Source organism: Orbicella franksi, chromosome 12 (assembly GCF_964199315.1).
Source record: "Orbicella franksi chromosome 12, jaOrbFran1.1, whole genome shotgun sequence".
NCBI lineage: Eukaryota > Metazoa > Cnidaria > Anthozoa > Scleractinia > Merulinidae > Orbicella > Orbicella franksi.
Genome location: NC_138156.1, coordinates 6,383,319 through 6,406,219, shown reverse-complemented (window position 1 = coordinate 6,406,219; position 22,901 = coordinate 6,383,319). Strand labels below are relative to the sequence as shown.

The 22,901-nt window shown below is 41.3% G+C and overlaps 2 protein-coding genes and 1 pseudogene across 3 annotated transcripts; all 3 read right to left on the bottom strand.

Annotated features, from left to right (window-relative positions):
- Window positions 1-276: 276 nt before the first annotated feature.
- On the bottom strand, window positions 277-1,675 carry LOC145463081 (uncharacterized). Its single transcript, XM_081446797.1, has one exon. It carries the CDS (start codon window positions 1,109-1,111, stop codon window positions 749-751), a length of 363 nt encoding a protein of 120 aa, XP_081302923.1. The 5' UTR covers window positions 1,112-1,675; the 3' UTR covers window positions 277-748.
- Window positions 1,676-1,965: 290 nt separating this feature from the next.
- On the bottom strand, window positions 1,966-11,756 carry LOC145463818 (solute carrier organic anion transporter family member 4A1-like; annotated as a pseudogene). The gene is made up of 8 exons (XR_014041362.1): window positions 10,534-11,756; window positions 8,360-8,575; window positions 7,201-7,437; window positions 6,175-6,416; window positions 4,135-4,378; window positions 3,072-3,225; window positions 2,285-2,426; window positions 1,966-2,166 (listed from the first exon to the last, which is right to left on the bottom strand). The product of XR_014041362.1 is annotated as a solute carrier organic anion transporter family member 4A1-like (transcript).
- Window positions 11,757-11,859: 103 nt separating this feature from the next.
- LOC145463069 (solute carrier organic anion transporter family member 4A1-like) lies at window positions 11,860-22,542 on the bottom strand. Its single transcript, XM_081446786.1, has 10 exons — window positions 21,935-22,542; window positions 19,717-19,898; window positions 18,842-19,111; window positions 18,125-18,366; window positions 16,967-17,246; window positions 16,512-16,665; window positions 16,002-16,143; window positions 15,696-15,877; window positions 13,728-13,859; window positions 11,860-12,950 (listed from the first exon to the last, which is right to left on the bottom strand). Exons 1-10 carry the CDS (start codon window positions 22,120-22,122, stop codon window positions 12,686-12,688), a joined length of 2,037 nt encoding a protein of 678 aa, XP_081302912.1. The 5' UTR covers window positions 22,123-22,542; the 3' UTR covers window positions 11,860-12,685.
- Between the last annotated feature and the right edge of the window lie 359 nt (window positions 22,543-22,901).

The following is a 22,901-nucleotide window of genomic DNA, read 5'->3' as shown; positions in this document are numbered from 1 at the left end:
GAGGGTTCGAGAAATCGGGATCCCACTGTATTATATATCTTTTAGCTTCAATTTTTCTAAACACTTGAAGCAATTTGAAGAAGACAACCTTTGATTGCACGCCTTCCTTTTCATCAAACTTTTTGATAACCAGTTTTAAGTATAAAACATACGTTCTGATCGGGTGAGTTGCTCCTTTGCTTGAGATTTTTGAAAATAATGACAAGATCATAAAAACTCTGAGTCTACTAACTTATCTTACCTTTTAGTATCACCCACCTAGTGGACTAATGCAAATCCTGCATTTTGATTGGCTACGCTACTAGGGGACTATTAGTAATAGTCATCGAGTAGCGAAATTGGCGCCATCGAGCGTGACGCTTTCATTCGTTTTATTCCTAAATAAATATTTCTTCAACTTGTATTTGCTAACTTTATTATTACCTTTTCTGTCCGACTAGTTGGGTGATACTAAAACAATTAGACCCTTCGCCCTCAAGGGCCACGGGGCAATAGCCCATTCGGCTTCGCCTCACGGGCTATTGACCCGTAGCCCTTACGGGCTACGGGTCTAATTGTTAAATAGTACCGTGTTACCCTGCACGGTGTCACCCACAATTCCAATAATCAAGTGAATTCTAAGAAAAAAACCGATAAACTGTCCCTACGTTAAATCCTATTTGGACCAGTAAATTTGAGATAAACGCTGGACAGAATTCAAAGACAGCTACAAAGTATTTTGTTGAATGATAACATACTTTTCCGCTATTCACATTGTTGTCTCTTTGTTTTGAAGTAATTCTTTCTCACTGGCTCCAGCTCCTTCTCCTTCTTCACGTTCTCCTTCTCTTTCCTTTTCAACATCTTCCCTGTTAACATCTTCCTTGTTAACATTTTTCATCTTTTCTGTGGTTTGAAGTCGTCGGGAAAAGAACCACGACAGAAAGAAACATACCATGGTGATGAATTTACACGTGACGAAAACTCCCACCATCACTTGCGCCAGTCCATCATGGTCGTACTCCAGACAATGGCCTCTTCTACCGCACCTGTAATTAAAAACCATTCCAACCGTTCTAAGGACTGTCACGCAGCTCAACATTCCATAGGGTAAAGAATTGGGGCGAGGCATTGCGTGGCAACTCTGATAATAGCTACTCCTGTTTGTGGAGGGGTGCTCAGCCGAGAACCTTTTTAAATTCTCATAGTTGCTTTCAGCTATTCTCTGTTAAGATAATCCCTTTTGCATGTGGTCTCAGGTCTTAAATCGATAAATGAAACTCAGTTCAGTGTTCACAAAAAAAAAAATAATAAAAACACTGCTGCACTCTGACACAACATCAAAAACATTTACAGTAAAGCGACAGGGAAAGATTGAGCCTGCAATTGAGCCAAGGGGCCCATCAGGCCGGAGCTTATCCCGATTTCTGTAGCATGAAGCAACTAGAAATATTTCTACTCCCCAGTGGATGGGATGCTAGTCCATCAAAGGGTTACCCCCAGCATTAAATTCGCCGGTACCCATTCATGGTATACCCGTGCGGAGAGAGGCACTGTGAAAGTAAAGTGTCTCGCCCAGGAACACAACACAATGTCCTTGACCAGGGCTCGAGCCCGGACAACTGGATCCGAAGTAGAGCAAACTAACCATGAGGCCACCGCACCTCCACACAGTAAAGCGACAAGGAGAGCATAATTACTTTGAGTTCCAAAGAATGCAAGTCTTGTCCAGTAAAGCGCCAAACACAATAGGTCCTGGAATGGCCCCCAGAATCCTGACAAGATCCATCTGGATTCCTAACCCGTAGGACCGCTGTGCGCGACTAGAAAACGTTTTAAAAAAGCACTCTTCCAGTATTATTTTGCTCAGTATTAATTAATTCATACCTCTTCCTCTCCTGTGTTGTTTGATCAAATCTCTCCTTTCAACTTTTGTTTTGTTTTATAATTGAAATGAAAAGAAAAAGAGTGGAATGCCTAAGCTCTCTAATGACACATTACAAACCTCAAGGTGACAATATACCCTGGAGTGCCATTCAGAAAAGTCATGAGAGGCAATAAACCAAGAATCGCCAAAAAGATCATGCGGTTGAGCCCGCAGTCAACATCGCATGTGCCTTTCTTCGCTTCTCCTGATGTTTTGCCTGTTTTAGTGACGCAGGCGCAGTTGGAGTAAGAGAAGGAGCCCTGAAAAGATACAGCACAATAAGAGTCATTGCATAGCACCACGGGGACCCAAAATACGGCAGGCAGGAAAAAATACAGCGAAATGACAAGCCTATGACGATGACTTGACATTTTATACCTTGTTCGTTTTGTTCTTCTCATTACAGCCAGCATGACAGGGCGAAAAATAGGTCAGCGGTCCACCGCACACAGGAACATAATTTACCCCAGAGCAGTTACAGGCGTGGTTACATGGTGAAGAGAGCTGGACTGGACCCGAGCTATTTGGAATTTAAGGAAAGAAATTATCCACTAAATGATTATTTTTCCTAATCTGCAGACTCATGAACTGAGAAAAGAAGAAATGATCGATGGAAGGAACATAGGAAGGTTGGAAGAGCCGTAAGGAGGAAGGGAATAGAAGAATGGACAATTGAAAAGATATCAGAATTGGTAGTCGACGGATGAAGGATGAACAAGCGGAATGACCTGCGGAAGGTGGGACAGAAGGATGTATGATATGCAATGGACGGATGGACGAAGGGACGAACAGACGCACGGACGGACGGATGGACGGATGGACAAAGAGACCGACACACATACGGACGGATGCAGGGGCGGACGGGTGGAATTGATGGAATAACGGAGTAACAGACGACGGGACAATGGGGCAGAAGGACATATAAATGGTATGGATGGATGGCGAAGGGGCGGGTTAGGGTCAGGGGTTAGGGTTAAGGACGGAAGCACGCATGGACGCACGGACGGACGGATAGACGAAGGGGCAGACGCACGGATGGACAGTTCAATGGACGAAGGGAAGGATGCATGGGATGGACGGGAGGAATGATTGGATGGACGGACGGACTGGAGTGATAGAAGAATAGATATATAGATAAATAGGAAAAGACAGATGAAGGTCTTGCCTGTTAAGATATGTTCTATTCACACCAGCAATATTTAGAGTGTCACATTTGATGTACAGGACACACGCACTTATAAGTCCAAATACAGCGACAATAAAACACATCATGGCGGCACCACTCAACTTTAATTTTAGACGTTTGGAGAAATATGCCCCTTAAACAAGAAATGCGATTGCCGTTAGTTATCTGTCTCTTGTCTTGCCAGACGAAAGACTATTTTTCCCTGATACTAGCTTTGCTTACCTTTCATGTTTATTTGATAGAGGTAAAACTGGTATGGCAAATGTCTGAATACATATAATTTCTCATATCCGCAAGTCCTCTCCGGATTCAAAGCCTAATTAATGTCCTATCTAAACTATGTGACGATGATAGGTGCTAGGCCACGATATCATTATTAAATAGAATTTAAGAAGCCCTGTCATCAAAATAACGGTCTCTAAATGACTAGATGGACGCTATTTCACTTTTTTCGCCTCCTCCCCCTCCCCTCTCACATATAGCCCAAACTATTATCCGGGTAGAGTGGGATACGGTAAGCTGGGGGGGGGGGGGGGGCTCGGGGGTATTCGGTCAGACTCTCTAAATTAAAACACCTAACATCACAAAACTTGTAAAGATATTGATAAATGCATTCAATCCTTAATGGAATGAAACTACAATATTTTCTGACACGCTAACCTAACCTCAGAATGCTGAAACCCAATTTCCGAGGGCCTCAATTTTAAAAAATTTGGGGTGGGATGCCCCATTCCCACCTACAGGGGACCACCTTCGGCGGTCCGAATCTCGAACGTACACCCTTCTACAAAATCCTGTATCCGCCCCAAGTAACTTGTACCGTGTCTAGCCCAGTTAAGGACACTTCACCAGCATGACCTCGTTGGACAGAGTTGATCCGGAATGTAACGTGCGTCTCGACCCACTTGTAATGATGGGGCGAGTACAGTAACATGAAATAGAGGCATGTAGGATCTTGCAAGCCTAGCACTGTCATGCCAATGGTTCACTCGTGCCCTTCTTTCAACGAAAATTATTTTCAAATACTGTACGTTTTGCTCACCAGTCAGGTTGCCAAAGAATGCACAAGTCAACGCTATCACGCCATACAAAAAAGCTGCTTTCCCAGCTGGCAGGTAAAACTGCTTTTCAATAACCTTTGGTGTGAATCCACCTGGCGCTGAGAGGTAAAAGTGCTCCAAGCAGACACCCAATGTAATGAAGACAAATGGAAGGTGTGAAAACAGATCTTTGAGCTTGGCGTAGCCAGCGGTTTCGTTTCCTTCTTCTTCTTCTTCTTCATCGGGCTACGAAAAAAAAAAAAACAGGGATTTCAGATTTAAACCTTCGATCCCTAAAAGGAGACAGTGGTGGCGTTTTCTAAACAGAAAAAGTCCATCACTGAAACTACTGTTGTCACTTTGCGTTTTTACTGGCGTCGACTCCATCTCGGTCCAGAAACACCCAAAGAAAGAACTTGGCACATATCCAGTTACCTTGACCTCAGGCCTGGTCAATAACGCATTTATACCATTGGCCTAAAAAAACACTCGCGCCACTTCATCCATGTCCAATCGGAAGAAACACCGAAGCCAATCGCGGCTTGTTCGCACACGTTTTCCTGCGCTTCGCGTCAGCAACATTCATTTACTGCGGGATTTTGATTGGTTTATTGGATTGTCTGTGCGTGACTGGCTAGAGTGTGTAGAGTGCTCGCGTCAAAAATTGCAGTCTTTAAGTGACAAGACAATTAATATTAATGTAGACGGCGTCAAAATAAACCAAACAAAGCATAGCAGAGCTCTTGGGCTGAACATAGATGAAAACCTATCCTACAAGGAACACATACACGCAATTTCGAAAAAAGTCGCTTCCAGTATCGGTGCACTTAAGCGAGTCAGATCTTTTATTTCCATGCACACTGCTATTAAAATATACAGAGGTCTTATCGAACCCCACTTTGATTACTGCAGTGTTGTTTGGGATGGCTTGTCTCGACAGCTGAGTGAGAAACTTCAAAAACTACAAAATCATGCTGCCAGAGTGATTACTAAATCTATTAAGTTATGACACGAACTCTAGCTATCTTCTCAACTCGCTCAGCTGGGACAACTTATCAGTTAGAAGGGCGAAGTAAAAGGCAAATTTAATGTACAAATGCTTTAATAAGCTCGTTTATCTTTGCAACATGTTCACTCCGAAAACTTTGTCCTTTGATCTTGGCGACGCCACACAAAAATTATACCTGGAATCAAGAACTGACTACCTGAAGCATGGCTTCAGCTACAGCGGAGCTTCTCTATGGAACGATCTTCCCGAGGAGCTCTGCACTACAAAATCTCTAGACGTCTTCAAGCAAAGCATTAGTAAATGGCTCTCTACTCCCACACGGCAAATATGTAAACCAGTAAATAGAAAATGTTACATTTTACATTGAAAAAGCTCAATCCGTTTTAAGGCTGTTTTTCATTAGCGACGGAGTCGGAGTCGGAGTCGAAGTCGTAACAGAGCTTACGACCTTGTGAAAATCGAAAATCGGAGTCGCAGGCGGAGTCATAAGCTCGACGGAATCGGAGTAGGAAGAATCAGAACGTTTCCATTTCTTTCGATTCCGTTTACAACTCCGTCGCTTATGATCCAGTGAAAACTGGATTGTCTCACTCGGAAGCAGAAGCGGAAGAACCAACCAATCACAAGGCCCGGAATCTACCATTGTCATTGGTTTATTCTTCCGCTTCTGCTTCCGACTCCGACAATCTAGTTTTCACTAGATCGTAAGCGACGGAGTCACGAGCGGAATGGGTGTTCAGCTTCTGAATCCGTCGGTTTGATTTTAACTAGATCGTATCGCTCTACTCCTCTGGTTACTGCTCTAAGTTTTGATTACAAACTGAAAATAGAAGATTATGAGGAACTGAAGATGGCGTTTAATTTGGTCATGCATTTCACATGTCTGTTAGACTACAAAACTCTCTCTAGCTCTGAGAAAAATGAAAAATCATACTACTTTTAGTTTACTTGTCCCCGCTGTATTCATCTTTCATGTAAGATAAATATTGAAAATTCTACTAAATTAGTAATTCTTACTAGTAAATTAACCTACCAGTTTGGCTGTGGTTAGAGATTCACATAGTTCTATTTCGCGCTGTTTCTTGGCCAAAGGAATGTGCTTTGGGAATCCTAACAGCCAAATACTCCAAAACACACAGATCGCACCAAATATAGCAAACCCTAGCCACCAGTTTCCAACCCAACGTGTATCGTGGATTGTCAACGAGGTCTGGACACCAAGTTCCACAAACATTGAAAGAAAGCTTGAGACACATACGAATCCAACAACGGCACCTGAAGCAATAACAAGGAAAAAAAACATCTGACTTATGTAGAACCTTAACAAGACGGTTCATATAGCGGTTAATTTAGTCAAGCCTAAAAGCGGAGCCCCTAATTACAATAAATCAACCTGTCTTGAGCCTGTGATCCAATCGAAAACCAGCACCTGGTCAACGGTCGATTTAAAAAGAACACGTGACCTCCATGAGGTCTAAGGCTGAGCCCGCGATATGGTCACGTAATTTGGTTAGTGGATATCTTGTTATGACAGGTGTCAATTAACCATAACATGGATGTCCAATATTAAAGATGAACGCTACCAGCTGGAGTATGGCCACCATGTTGAGTGTCGTCATCGTTTTTCGTCGTTGTAGAGCGCACGCACCGTCGCACGCACCCGCGATTTATGCCGCTGGCCATGGCGACCTTGAAAAAAGAGTTGTAAGGTTTCCTTTTTCTATGCATGTATATGGTCTTGGTCCTATAGTTATGCTCCGCTTGGCGGCCCCTCGGAGCGCCGGAGCTCCACTAAAATAGACCCAAAAGTTTCATGAGGTACACAAAAACGTGGGTTAAATTCGCTTTTATTCAAAAGCTAAAACTCTAAAATGTGCAGCACGTTCGAAGGGCATCGTCTCTGACCTTACTGCAATGAACACGTCATATTAAACGATTGCTATGGCTCTTGGTCAATAAACGGCGAAATAACAGTCATTGTAAAATTGGTAATGAAGACTCCTAGATTACAAAGAGAGGATCATTATGTGTCAACCATTACCTCGACAACTTAACTCACCTAAAATTCCACAGGCTACAAATATACCAACGTACATAGGTGACACCTTGGCGCTGACGTTTTCTGACTCCCACAGCGATCATCGGGGTGCAACCGGCGCCTGTTATAACCATTCCCAGAAGGAACAGCGCGTAGTAAAGAATATTTCCAGTGGCGACGTTTTCTTTGCAATCACTTTTCCCGCCAAAATCACTGCGATTTGCCACGCAAAGTCCCGAGTCAGTCAAACTTAGTGTGCTATTCGTGATAACTCCTATTATTATATGGAGAAGAGTGTTTTACTGGGAACTAAACCACTCGTAGATTCCATACGCCACTTCATCCGGGACCTGAGTGGCGTATTTTCCGTATGTCACCTTTGTGAGTGTCGTATCGTTCAATGAAGTCACGATTCCCGCCTTTTGCTTTTGTTGAATTGGTTTCTTCATATAATAAAAAGAACATTACACGTTGGCTCGAAGATATGAATTTTATGTCCTCGTGGCAAGAACAATATCTCAGGAGTGAGCGAAGCGAACGAGTGAGATATTGTTCTTGCCACTCGAACATAAAATTCATATCTTCTCGCCACCGTGTAATATCCTCTATATATAAGTGAACAACAACAGTGTTAAAAAAATTATTATCAAAACCTTTAGATTTAGCATTGCAACTGGCACTGGTTTTAAGTATCGGTTATGAGTATGGGTATCAGTTGTGCAACTCGGGTTTTAAACTCAAAAGTTTTGCAAAAGATTTATGGGCTTCTAAGCGCTTTTGCCAGCCAGAGATTTTGCAGTTCTGGAAGCCATTATCCTCTTCAGTATTATACCCAAAAAGCTAAATATTTACCATGTATTAAGTTTCACTAGCTCTTTAAAGGAGCTACGTCACGATTTACTCATCCTGAAAAATTTAGCCTACATCTTTCAAGTTCGTCGTCTGTAATCCGTGTTAATCTTCTCCTTAACCTCTAATCCTTAACCATCCTTGGTCCTTTATGGTTTGTTATTTTCTCTTTGGAGTTTTTCTATCTTAATGAACTATTATTTTCAGGTTTCCTCCTATTTAAAGGTAATCTGGTACGTGGCCAAAATATCTCAAAATACCGTGACTGAGCTCCTTTTATTGTAATCAATCCTTCTCTCGTGTGCCAATGAAGCAAAATTTAAAAAATGACCTATGGAAAGATCGCCCTATCGTGATGGACATACTTGCTTCGTAAGGAGGCGAGACAAAATGTGGCAGCATGAAAATAAAGAAACCCACGCCCATTGCAAACACGCCCCAGGCACAGAACACTGGCTTCTTTCGTGAGCCTCCGAGGTAGCTAATCAGCGGAGTTACGATCATGGCTGCTACGTCATAACTGCTGGTCACCATGCCCATCATGTAACTGTAACCAAAAGCATTTTTGACAATAGGTCATTTTACTGTTGTGTGCTTAGTTACCTGGCCTATGAATGCAAGTGAGGCTGGAAGTGACCTTGCTTTGATACAGACCTCTATGCTTTTCTCATTTAACTGCCAACTAGTTAGCATAAGAAATTTTGATTTACACAACAAAAGCAGAGAGGACTTTATCGACACAAGGTCACCTGTAGCCTCGCTGCCATTCAAAGGCCAGGTCACTAAACAGACAACTGTAAAATGGTTTATTTTATTTTCACCAACATTAAATACAAGATTTCCAGCAATTATAACTAAACGGTATTATATTCTGTGTTTCAGTATTTCATACTATTTTCATTATTCATCACGTCATTATTTAAGGACGTTCGGGCGAATTGTTCTGCCCATGGTTACTGCGCACGTCATTCATACGTCACGGCATAACTAGCGTCCACGCAATAGGTATTAAAATGAACAACAAAGTGTTAGTGGCCACTGCTATAACTTTGCGTGGATTTGAAGATCTTGGACATTCGGTGACCCTCATTTTTTTTGGAATATCACGTTCTCTACCGTCTACGTTTTGCAGAAAAATTTTTTAAAAAATGTACCTTAATTTTTCCCCTACGAGCCATCGAACTCCACTCTTTTAAGCGATTCGTTTAGCTGTACGATACTTTCAAATGTCTTTTTAAGGGTTAATTAATATAAGGTCATAACATTTGGAATTATTCGTGCCGCGCGTATAAGACTGTCGCATTCGCAAAATGTATCTGATAGATAAAGAAAAATCAACTGGTAGTCGTAATCTGTAGCTGAATAGGAAAACAAAAAGATTTCTAAAGAATTGGGGCTGTAGCATTAAGGTTAAACATTTTGACATAGTATAAGTTTCCCAGCATATGAATGCAGTGCGACTCGGTGGTGCAAATAAAACATAGGATTTCCTGTCGCTGTGCCGCTGCTACATTGCTGTGCCGCTGCTACATTGCTGTGCAGAACTCCAGTTACTCTTGTTTTCGTGCACTCTTGCTTTACTTTGGCTAAGAAAACCAAAAGATCAGACAGGTCAAGATACAGCACAATAGAATGGTTATCAGGGTCACAGATTTAAATTAGCAGTATAGTCAGCATATATCTGGTAGCAGCTATTATTATCCAACTGCAGCGCATACCGTCCAAATAACAGTACAAATATACAGCGATATTATAAGTAGAAAACCTGTTTGCCGTATTTGTACAGTAGAAAACCTGTTTGCCGTACAGGTCGGCGCGCGCACGCAAAACTGTGACACTCTCCCTCTTTCATTGATGAATTTATTGACTACAGCATTTGGATAATAAATCTCTTATTAGATGTTTTTGGTGTGTAGTATCGCTGTACATTTTTACTCGTTGTTTGTACGGCACAACTCGTAAATATATACAGCGATACTACACACCAAAACATCTAATAAGATATATGTATTTTAATCGCCTGCAGCTTTCGTTTCAGTGTTATTTCACGCCAGCCGGGTCAAGGTTTTTATGACGAAGTCTGTCCAAACTTCCCTTGAAATTGATCGATGATGTTTTTTTTATTCGATGTTTGCAGATTAAATCTGTCGCATTTGCTAGTTTTCCCTTTCGCTTATTATCAGTTACCAACAGAGCAGACGATACAAAGGTGCGCATTGTATGAACCAAGTCTATATAGCATGAATATAGCTAAGTAAAACCCTGGGATGTCTCTCATGGGTCATGAGTAATCTGCAAATTAAATACTTCTTATTAAATTAAACACCAAATGTATTCATTGTTTGGCTTCTAAATGAGTGCTTTGAAAGCCAAATAAGGGGAAGATTCACTGCCTTTTCTCGTACCACTGTGATCGTTGTAGAGACACCCATCTAACATTTAGCAGGCGAATAAGAAATCTGATTCGAAATTATGCAAGGAAATTACGTAAGAGCACACACTAACCTGGAGAAACCAAACCGCTTCTCTATAGTGCTGATGGACCCTGGATAGACCCCATTAACAACGATACTCTGAGTGAAGAAATACTGACTCAAGAAGAACAAGAACCATTTTGGAGTGTTGAGGAACTGCAGCCATGTCGGACGAAATCTCAGCCAGCCATATGACAACTTATCTCCAGTCACTGCCATGTTGGATTGTGAAGACAAGGCGGGACAGTTTTGTCTTGGAAGTCTTTGGCAAGTTCAGTCAAGTGAGAGTTTTATCTAGTCAGTGCCTTTTCAGAGACGAAAAATTTGCTTTGCCGGGTTTCGCGCAAGGAAGCTGAGGGGAGGATACGAAATCGGTAAAAGACAAAACCAGTATCAAATGTAATATTTTGTTACATAGGTAAGCGCGGTTGTCACGGCAACGATCTAAGCCCTCCTTTATCCAGGCCTCACTTTTACTCGTCATGATCAAATCCCCCAAAGTCGAAAGGAGGATTATATATGGAAAGTTGCTACAGCGCTGATGCAATAATTGTTTGCACTCCTGATTTAAGATTTCAACACAAAGAAGCCTGCGCTTCTGGAGCTAGGAGGCCTTCGGGCTTACTCCTCGTCACTCGGTCGGTCTCTTTGATAGTTTGATTAAAGGAGCTGGTTTCTTCGAATTCACGAAAGAAACTACTCTAAAGAAGAAATGTTCGCCTTTTTGTTGAGGACTGGCATTTAGCGCTTGTAAATAAATTTTAACAGTAAATGTCATGTTCAATCGCTCAGCGATATTTTAACTTATCATGTCTTGCTCGGCAAGCGGGCAAGATGAACCAAATTCTACACTGTGTTGAATATTAGCTACCCGAGCAGGGAAGATGGCGCTATCTTGTCCGCTCGGGATTATACATGCTGCATCCAGCAATTAAAAAATTGTTCTTAATCCTAGCCATCTTGACCTCATGCTGGGTGAATTACCCATATATATATATAGGATCCCCTTTTTGTTAATTTCCCTGGCTACGGTGAAAATTATGCGGATTTAATCAAATGTACGGGAAATGATCATATAAATCAAGACAGAATATACCAGGTTCCTTTCAGACTAATCATTTCTTTATTGTTTATACTTGATTGTTTGTAACAACTGTGAGAATGATTGACGAAAAATTTCCCTGAAACCAGCAGGGGAACTAAGGGCTGGGACTAGGCTCTGGAGACTGTTCATTGCTGGTGATTTCAATCGGTTCCGGGGGACCTCATCCTAGTTTATCTCGTTTTGTTTATATTCAGTTTTACGCTTTGTGGACCATTTGAGTGGCTTTCTTTTTCTTTTTTTTCGATTACTTTTTCTAATTATGTTTTTTAGCTTCAATTTTTCTAGGATCTTGAAGCAATTTGAAGCAGACAACTTCTGACTACACTCTTTTCTTTCCATCAGACTTTTTAATAACATCATGAGTATAAAATTCTCTGATTAGGTCATAGTGATTTGCGGTTCCTTTGCTTGAGATTTTCGAAAATAATTACAATATTATGAATAAAAAAACTCTGATTTATGATCAACTTTGAACGGTTGTAACTTTAAAGGTCTTTAAAGGCAAATTTGGTGATTTCTGTTAAAATTTATCTGTGAGCAATTTTGTATATGATATGTTATTGGTCAAAGATGGCAACTGTAATTTAAACGTTGTTACATTCTGAATTTTTACTTTTTAGGATAAATTGAGCTTTCTTTATCAATTTGGACTCCTTTGGTTTTCAAAGGTCTTATAAAAATCATGAAATTCAAGGTACGGTGGAAGCTGTTTGGAGATAATGACGTCGTTTCTACGCCATATGACATCATCGATACATGTTATGGACTTCAAAGGAAATATTTTTGGACGTGCAACGAATTCTGCAAGTTCATAAGCATCATAATCATCATAATCATTATCATTTATTTGCCGCAATAATAAAAGAAGTATACACAAGTACAACAATTAAGATAGGCATCTAGAAAACCACCAGGAGACCAAAAAACATTCGGGGTGTAGCGTTAAGCAAAAAGTGATGTTCATATTGCAGTGAATCTGAGACAAAACATCGTAGAGAATTCAAGACAGCTTGAAAGTACTTGGATAAATGATAACATACGCTATTGCTTTTTTTCCTAAATTAAAGGCACATTCTTTTCACATCACTGTCTCCATGTTACAGGGTAATTCTTTCTCACTGGCTCCAGCTCCTTTTTCTTTTTCACGTTCTCCTTCTCCTTCCTTTTTACCATCTTCATTGTTAACATCTCTCATCTTTTCCGTGGCTTGAAGTCGCCGGCAAAAGAACCACGAGAGAAAGAAACATACCATGGTAATGAATTTACACGCGACGAAAACTCCCACCACCACTTGCGCCAGTCCATCATGATCGTACTCCAGACAATGGCCTTTTCTACCGCACCTGTAATTAAAAACCATTTCTTCACAACCGTACCACTCTTAAGGGTTGTCACGCAACAGGAGCGTTACATGCATTATGACTCTAAGAATTGCTGCAGAATATGTAACGGTACCCCTAAGCAAACGTTTTCAAAGCAAGCAAGCTATCAATAAATATTAACCAGCTGTCGAGAACGTGAACCACACGATGCTCTTTGGGCGAAAAATCGTGCAGCTAGGAGGGTAAGAAGAGGCCATCCTTAAAATGAACTCTGCTGTCTTCTATACGCCGCCTTTAACTCAACACTGCGATAGCAAGTGACGAGTTGTAGTGGGTGGTTAGATTAATATTGATCGTTCAGCGATTTCTTCTGAGGGTGCTTGTGGCAAATTTTGCAATTTGTGAAAGCCAAAATCCCCTACAATATGAAATCCAAAGAGCCATTTTCAACAATTACAAAGTTTCACAAGGAATTGAACTGTTTGGAGGCAATAGGCGATTTACATGATGGCGTCATTTGACTACAACTTCCAGAATCCTTCAGTTTTTCTGTTTCTTATGCTAATCAGGGCAACTGTTATTTAAACCCTACTGGGGCTTCAAAGAAAAAAACGAAAGGAATTCTGGTAGTTGTAGTCAAATGACGACAAGTGCAAATCTGCTATGCTCTATCATGATGTCTTCTCTGTACAAAAACGCATGCTAATGGAAAAAATGTAAACAATGACGTCAGCAAAAACCGCCTTATGGTTATTCTGACATACGTGTACAGTAAAATTACAAGTAAAGCATAATTACTTTGTGTTCCAAAGTATGCATGTCTTGTCCAGTAAGGCGCCAAAAACAATGGGTCCTGGAATGGCCCCCAGAATCCGGACAAGATCCATCTGGATTCCTAACGCATAGGACCGCTGAGCGGGTGGGACACTCCTGAAATAGAAAAAGTGCTTTTTTTTCATTTAATGTCGTGAACGAAAATTATCAAATTTAGCTTGTATACAAATATCTGGGCATCGAAGGCTTGTCATTATTCACCACTGGACACTCATCTTAAGGTTCTTATCCATGGATGCTACAATCCTGGTATCAAAAAACTGCCCAACATTGATGTACACGTCGTTATCATACATTCCTGACAAAATAGGTTGCCATAGCAATTGTATGACCTGCTAAAATCACCCATAATTTATCAAAAATTTAAGGTGGCTCTGAACCCCATTTACAAAATGTTTTGAAACTTTGCCAAAAGTTGCGTTTATCCTGCTTATCAAAATTCGTCATATAATGGGGGTCACCGAGCTTGCTTCGAATTATTAGCTGTTAAAGCTAAAATTAAGAGTGTTTTTAGCAGGTCGTACTGCTGCTATGATAACCTATTGTGTCACGAAAATGATAACAGCGAGTTCAACAATGACTGGGTATTTTTGTGATATCATGTTTGTGGCATCAAGTGATAAAGATTGGTTATAATGACTTATCAACGTTTTGTAAACTTCTGGAAACTGTTTTGAGCTATTTTAACGGCGTTTTTAAGCTCAAAATACCCATTGAACTGATTGTTTAGAGCCCAGATTAATCTATGGTGCACTTGTTGAGAGGCGAACGGAAACAAACGTTGAATGACGCCGTAAAACTCTTTCTTTGTTAGATCAACGTTAGATGAACGTAAACTTTCTTTTACGATTAAAAACCACACCTAGAAAATGTTTGAAACGCAAAGTATTGCCGATTCCTAGTCTTCCCAATATTAATCGACCCTTTGTTGCTCTCCTACCATTAATCAACCGAAGTGCATTTTGTTTGTCATACAAGACGACTTAATATACCATGACAAGAGACTATTACCTAACAGAACAAATCCTAGTGCCCAATGATGATTTTCTGAAGTCTACCATTACTTTCTAGTCGCATTTTACTGTAACAAAAATCTACTGATTTCAATTTGTACTTAACCCTTTCACGCCCAGTGTTGCCCCCATAGACATGATCGAGACAAAATCGACATTGCAAACTAAAACGCAAAATTATTGACTATTTTCATCTAACAATATTTATTTATGGAGGTGCCAAAAAGCCTAATTAGCAAAAAAAAAGTAAAGAGGACGGCTAAACTTTGGCAGAATTTAATTCAGCTCATCGCCTGGCCTGCGAGCAGGCTCACTCGTTGTTTGGGTACCGTATCGTGGGCAACGGCGGCGGAGCCGCAACCGCCAGCTTGCGAGAAGAATGGGGCGAGGAAAAGCCCCATTCTTCTCGACAGCTTCGCCGGCTCGCGGTTGCGGCTCCGTCGCCCCTGCCCGCGATACCCTACCCAAACAACAAGTGTGCCTGCTCGCAGCCGGCTACTCGTTGCCGTCCGCCGTTCGCGAGCAAACTGTCAGTTAGTACAAACCAGTTACATTAAACGAATTAAATTGTTCGTGTTTGCCATATAATAAACTGCGTTCGGTCTGTACTCACGATCGTGGTCAGGATTCTCCCATACAGACCAACTAAGCTCGGTTAATAAGAGCTAAAGACAAACATGCTAAGCTCCTACACAGAATGCCTTTGGGCTCGTAGCAAACTTCCCTTCCCCACGCGTGACGACAGCCTTGTTCCTATCTCTTCCTTCGTTTCTCGAGTGAGGAGGTGAAAGGACCCTGAGAACAAAGTTGGTGTGTCGAGTTCAAAGGGTGTCTGCCCACGAAATTACATGAAACGTGATGTAGTGTAGTAACATTTTTTCGCAAAACGTGATCTAAAGCTACACTATACATGACAAACCTCAGGGTAACTATAGTGGCGGGAATGTCATTCACACAGGCTGTAAAAGGCATTAGAGCAAGAATGATCAAAAACAGAAGCAAGTTCAACCTGCAGTCAACACCACAGGTGCCTTTCGTCGCTTCGCCGGACGTTTGACCAGTTTTAGCGACGCAGGCACAGTTGGAGTAAGACAAAGAACCCTGAAAGGAAACAACAGAGAAAAGATGTTACAAGATAACTGCGAGCTTGCCAGAAAAGAGTGCTCCTGTAAAAATGTACGGCAATAGAATGGTTACTGTGATAATTCTTTTTAACATTTCATACCTTGTTCGTTTTGTTTGCTTTGTTACAGCCAGCATGACATGGAGAAAAATAGGTCAGCGATCCACCGCACACAGGAACATAACTTACACCAGTACAGTTACAGGCCTGGTTACATGGTGAAGAGAGTTGGACTGAACCCGAGCTATATGTAATTTAAGGCAGAATTCTTAACTTAACACTTGTCCTTCCAGTTCATAGGAAGAGTGGTTGGTTTTAGTGAAGGAAAGGAAGAAGGAAGATAAAAAGAAACACAGACAGACAGACATAAGGACCGACATATAGGCAGGCAGGTACACACACACACAACGACAAACAGACAGAGACAGGCAGAGAGACAGTTACAAAGCAAAAATAAAGTAAGAAAGAAAGAAAAATGAAAGAGGGGCAGGGAAGTCAGGAAGGAAGGAAGAAAGGTAGAAAGGAAGAAAGAAAGAAAGAAAGAAAGAAAGAAAGAAAGAAAGAAAGAAAGAAAGAAAGGGAGGAAGCAAGCAAGCAAGTTAAAGGACTCACCTGTTCAGATATGGTCTATTGACACCAGCAATATTTGGAGTGTCACATTTAACGTGTAAAAAACACGCAAGGATAACTCCAAGTACTGCAGCAATAAAACACATCCTGGCGGATTCAGTCAGTTTCAACTTCAGACGTTTATTGATATATGCCCCTATAAAAAGAAATTTCTTAGTTCTAAGATTTTTGGCATTTATAAACTTCAACGGCAGATTGTCTGAAGAACCTCATGTTGGGTTTGAACTGCGATAAGACCAACGTTTTCGTCCAGAGGGACAATTTGCGCAAAACCGTTTCATTTTCAGATGTCATGAGACCTCAAAGTAGCCAATGAGAGCGCCGACATGCTGTTGACAAAAAACATCCAGCTAGCGCGTAACATTTTGGAATCCTGTTTTTTCATTAATTAATTGATTAAATTAATTTTTGATTAATATTTTTTATTATTACCGTACCTAACAAGTTGCCAGAGAACGCACAAGGTATAGCTATCACGCCAAACAGAAGAGCTGCCTTGCCAGGCGGCAGATAAAACTGCGTTTGTATGACTTTTGGCATGAACGCCCCTCCAACTGACATGTTAAAATTTTCCAAGCAGACACCCAGTGTTATGAATACGAAGGGAAGTCGTGAAAACACCAGCTTTGTTGCCTTGGGAAGATCTTTCAGCTTGGTGTAGCTGGCCTTTACTTTTCCCTCTTCTTTTTCTTCTTCTTTTTCTTCTTCTTCTTTGCCCTTCGAGAGAAAATCAGACATTTCTTATATGATTACAGCAGGATGATAACCTGTTATCATTATAACAAGAGTTCCAAATTGACTTACACTAAGTGCTTTATTACGGTAATACAACCTGCGCAGCCTACGTAGGGTACATTGATCATCCGTGTTTTATGCACATGCAGTTTCAGATCGTTACAAAACTATTTTCACTCAAAAAAAAAAATAATAATTTCTCGATTAAAATTAAATAGCACAACTTTACCTCAAAGTGAACCAAAAAACCCTCAAATTGCGTAAGTTTTTGTTAAAGGATTTTACTCTCGATTAATCCTGAGAAAATTGAGAGACTACACTACTTTCAGTCTACCCGTTCAAGATCTGTTAATGCGGTATTCATCTCTCGTGGAAAACAAACTTTGACATTAATTAACACTCTGTAACACTACAGTAGAACTTCTACTAACAGCCACCCCTCTACCGTGGGCCCCGGCGGCCGGTCCATACATTCTCTCTTATTTTAACCTCTCTACAACGGCCACCTCTCCACGACGGCAACGGCCACTAGAGCGCTTCCCAAAATAACCTCTCGACAACGGCCAGTTAATCAACAACTGACGAACGCTTTATACAAAAACCCATTTTTAATAGAAAAGGTCACGAAATTTGATCCACAGGCGCGAGTCGTTGGTCTCTGTTTCTGTTTGGTTTCTGTTTTATCGATATATTTTGATTGTTACGTATTTTCATGCTACACTATGCATTTACCCAACGACAAAAACGGGTGTCATATCACACTCCTACCTCTCCATAACGGACACCTCTCTGCAACGGCCACTTTCCTCTGTCCCCAAGGTGGCCGTTGTGGAGAGGTTCAACGTAGCAAATTAACCTACCACTTTAGCTGCAGTTTTATCTTCACCAAGTCCTATTCCCAGCTCTTTCTTAGTCAGCGGAAACTTTTTCGGGAATCCCAAAAGCCAAATGCTCCAAAACACACAGATCGCGCCAAATATGGGAAACCCTAGCCACCAGTTCCCTACCCAACGTGGATCGCGGATTGCCAACGAGGTCTGGACACCAGGTTCCACAAACATTGAAAGAAACTTTGAGATACACACAAATCCAACAGCGACAGCTGAAACAAAAACAAAATGATGTAACAAGCATGACAAATGGACTACGCATGGTTTGAAGAAATTTTGATTTAACTTTAAATTTCGTAACCTACAGCATACATCTTTCAAAGTGACAGTCAATGAAATTCAAAAGAATTAAGAATTTAAAAATTTAAAGCGAGGTACTGGTTACGAGCCTAACAATAATCAACATAGGAAATGTCATCCGGTTGGATTTAATTAACACTGCCAACATTTTCATTGCAGGCCAATAAGTGGTAGGCTGCAAAACAGTCGTTTTTCACTTGTCGCTCAGCGCTCGCGTCGAAAGCGTTGATCCTCGCAAAAGAAGCGCGCTTGGCTCACACGCCCCCTGGCTGCAAAGTCTTTATTAGTCTTACAAGCTGCGAAAAGTGTAGTTATTGTAAAACAAGTAATAATTATGAATCATATTTCTGACGTCATATATATCAAAAACTACCTATGACAACTCACCAGAAATTCCAGAGGCGAAAAATATACCCACGTACATAGGTGACACATTGGCGCTGACGTTTTCGTCCATATATGGAATTCCTAACGCGATCATGGGAGTGCAACCGGCGCCTGCTACAACCATTCCCAGAATGAACAGCGCGTAGTATAGAGTATTGCCACCGGTGGTTTCATCTTTGCAATTACCTTTCCCGCCAAAATCAGTGCGATTTGCCGCGCAAAGCCCTGAGTCACTTCCACTCAAAGTGGTATTTGTGACATGTACAACACCTATCATAGACGTACAACAAGACTTTTAGCATTATTATGTAAACGCTACGGCGTAAGAATCAGCATAAGTATAGGAATGGGTATAAGTACTGGCGTTGACATTCGTATTGGTAGTGGGGCTGGAATTGGTACAGGAACCGGCATTAAGCCGTAAAAGTGACACTACGATTGACATTGGAACTGGAATATAATTGGGATTAGCATTTATACTGGCATTGACCGGCACTAGGACTGGCATTGGCACTGGCATGTACTGGCAATATTTGGCGCCGGCAATAATTGGCGCTGGCAATGGCAATGAAATGGTAGTGGCATTGCCGCTGGGACTGGAACTGGCATAAGTCACGCAGGAATGTGCATTAATTAGCATTTCCATTGGCATAGGCACTAGGAATGGCATTAGCACTGGCATTGGCAATAATTGGCAATGGCAGTGGTATCGGCACTGTCACTGATATTAGCAACTGAATAGCATTTGTATTTGCATTAGCATTGGCAAGTCCGCTGGTACTGGTTTTAGGTTGGTATTACAGATATAGTATTGGTTTTGATATTAATATACAATACATTTTATTGACAACCGTGGCGGAGTCGTTTGGACAAACCTGCTTCGTAAGGTGGCGAGACAAAATGTGGCAGCATGAAAATAAAGAAACCAACACCCATTGCAAACACTCCCCAGGCACAGAACGCTGGCTTCTTTCGTGAGCCTCCGATGTAGCTGATCAGCGGAGTTAAGATCATGGCTGCTACGTCATAACTGCTGGTCACCATCCCCATCATGTAACTGTAACAAAAACGGTTTTGAGAATTATGCTGTCACCCAAACAGAGTACAAGATCACTAGAAACCATCATTAAGTATTATTGAAATTTCGGTTGAGTGTTATTTTTAAGAGTGTTGCAGCCACACATGTGTCTAGGGTTACGGAGGCAGCGTGGCCGAGTGGTCAGCTCGTCAGACTCGCAATGCAGCGGTCTCAAGTTCAAGTCTCGCTCTGACCACTACCTGGATTTGCTTCACAAGTAGCCCCGAGTTCAAATTCTCGGCCATGCTTGTAAATAGGCAATTGGTTTGCCCCCGGCCAGTTGGGATTCTTAACAATGTTTGTTTAATTTGAATTATTTGTTTGAGTTGTTTGCTAGGCCCCACTAGCCTTTAATTTGTGCTATAAACACTGCCAAGGGTAAATAAAGGTTTACTTAGGGGAAAAAGGAAAATCATTTGATCGTCGCGGTCCAACTGAATAGACAAACCGGCAATGAAGAATTGTAAGAGAATATCGGTTGTCATATCCAAGTGATTCATTTTGGCGAGATTAAAGTGTCTCAGCACATGAATGCAGCGCAACACCTGATGTGTAAACTTGAAAAAGTAGTTCTCCGCAGTTTATGTTTGTTGTGCGCGCTTTGTTCTTTTCTCCACAAGAGCAGTAATGTCTGCTGTCGCTGTTCTCGTTAGTTTCAGGTTCACTTCATGGATACATATTGCTACGGTGCTATAATGAGGGTCGTACAGGGATGTTCTCGTGATGCGTGATTAGCTAATTTTATTTATCGTGAAACGTTATTCTTCGTGATCCGTGACCTGCAGGTTTTGGGTGATACGTGGAGAACTTGAATTATTAACCGATATTCGTAATTTCACACTCTATTGAGCTTGTGTACAGCCGCCCCTCCCCTCCAAAAACAATAGGGGAGGAGTGATTATGAGCAGTAAATCACAGACGCTCCTTCCCGATTTTTTTTGGAGGGGAGGCGGCTGTACACAGGCTAACTCTATTCTACGTGATTTTGAGACGTGAGTCCTCCTAGTGGTTAGAGTCGTCTATCGAGCGTGATTTAGGTATGCTATTTGCGGTATGGAGCCTTTACTTCGCCCTTCACGATTTTATTTTCTTTAAACACTCTAATGTAAGAGCTGGTTTTAAAAAAGAGTACCTTACTGCTTATTTTCTTGGTTTGGGAAAATGAAATTCCGATATCTGTGATCCGTGATTCGCTATTTTTTTTTTTTTTTTTTTCGTTCGTGAACCGTGCCAGAGACCTGCTGCTAATAATTCTTCGAGGTCTCGTGCGCTTTCTTGTTTTGCTTTGACTACAAAACAGGAAAGAGAATCAGACAGGTCAAGCCGCAGCACAATAGAGTAGCGATCAAGGTCACAAGTTTAAACTGGCAACACGTATCCGATAACAGAAAGTATTATTATATTCCGTGACACTCGGTAAGCTTTTAGATGGCTTGTTGTCTCGTATCAGATGAGAAACAGTCTTCATTCTCAGTCTGTGTTTTGTACCCAGTCTGCAGTCTGCATTTTGTATTCGGGTCTGTAGTCTGCATTTCAGCACTGACTGTTATAAGATATCACCCTTGTTATGTCGCGACAAATCAAAGTCAGTCCACAATTCACCTTGAAATTTTTTTTTTTTTCGTTTGTTTGTTTGTTTTTCCATTCATTGTTTGCAGCTTACATCTGTCGCAGCTGCTAGTTTCTACTTATTATCAGTGACTAACCGAGCAAACGAACAGAGGTGGGCACTCTGTGAATTGAGTCTGCAGCATGAAAAACGGGCAAAACTGAAACAAAGTAAACTTCTCTGGCATGTCTCTCGTGGGTCACTGGAAGTAATCTGCAAATAATACTAATTATACAGCACATTATTCATTGCCTGGCTTATAAATCTGTGTTTTAAGAGCCAAATAAGGAGAAGATTCAATGCCTTTTTTCGTACCACTATTCTTATTTAGAAACACCCATCCTACTGATGTAGCCGGAAAATAAGAAAACCGATTCGCAATTTTGCCCGCGATGAACACACCAACCTGGAGAAACCAAACCGCTTCTCTATAGTGCTGATGGACCCTGGGTATACTCCATTAACAACGATACTCTGTGTGAAGAAATACTGACTCAAGAAGAACAAGAACCATTTTGGAGTATTGAGGAACTGCAGCCATGTCGGACGAAACCTTAGCCAGCCGTATGACAACTTATCTCCAGTCACTGCCATGTTGGGAGGATTGTGTAGACAGAGCGGGACACCGGCATTCAGTGTGTTCAAATATGTTCGGGATTGCAGTCAAACTACAGTCAGCTATGTAGTTTAACCTTGCGGAGACGAAGAGTTTGCTTCAATTTTCATAAGGAACAAGTAAAGGGAGGCAAGCACTAATATGGAATGTAGCCTGGATCAAATTTCACCTCATCCGGTAATATTCACGAGCGACAATTTTTGGCAGCAACTTTATCCCGGCGTCATTTTTTGCCCCCAGCCTTGATAGCTATTACCTAACTTGTGTCACTTGACACGACGGTCATATGTGGACAGTTGTTACATAACTGATGAAAGAATGTTTTGCATACCTGATTTAAGACTCTAGCGTATAAAACTCTAGCCTTATACGTTTGGCTCACGGGTTTCCTCCTTTCAGCTCTGTCACGGTCTTTGACGAATGGCTTGGTATATCGTTTAGTGGAAGAGACTGCTCGTTAACGACTACACTGAAGCCAATTTTGGTTACAAATAAAATGTTGAACATCTTGGCCCTTTGTGCCAGGAATCCTTTTCTGTTGCTTTCAGTGACTACTGTATATCCTTGTTGATAGTTCTAAGGATTTGCAGTCACTGTGGAGGGGTACGGCTTAGCGATATAAGTCAAGAAAGTGTACTGATGTAGCAGTATCTTCTTTTTTGATATCATTTCAATCTTGTCTTCACTTGATTGCTTCCGACCATTGATTGAATGATCAACGAAAAGCGCAATTTCAGATTCTCGAAACCGGCGGAAA

Excerpts from the sequence above, each read along its gene's own strand:
- LOC145463081 (XM_081446797.1), bottom strand. The coding sequence starts at position 1,111 with ATGCCTCGCCCCAATTCTTTACCCTATGGAATGTTGAGCTGCGTGACA.
- LOC145463069 (XM_081446786.1), bottom strand. The coding sequence starts at position 22,122 with ATGGCAGTGACTGGAGATAAGTTGTCATACGGCTGGCTAAGGTTTCGT. Across the intron at positions 16,144-16,511 it reads AATAGACCATATCTGAACAG|CTCGGGTTCAGTCCAACTCT; the intron begins GTGAGTCCTTTA and ends AATTACATATAG. Across the intron at positions 13,860-15,695 it reads GCCACTATAGTTACCCTGAG|GAGTGTCCCACCCGCTCAGC; the intron begins GTTTGTCATGTA and ends TTTCTATTTCAG.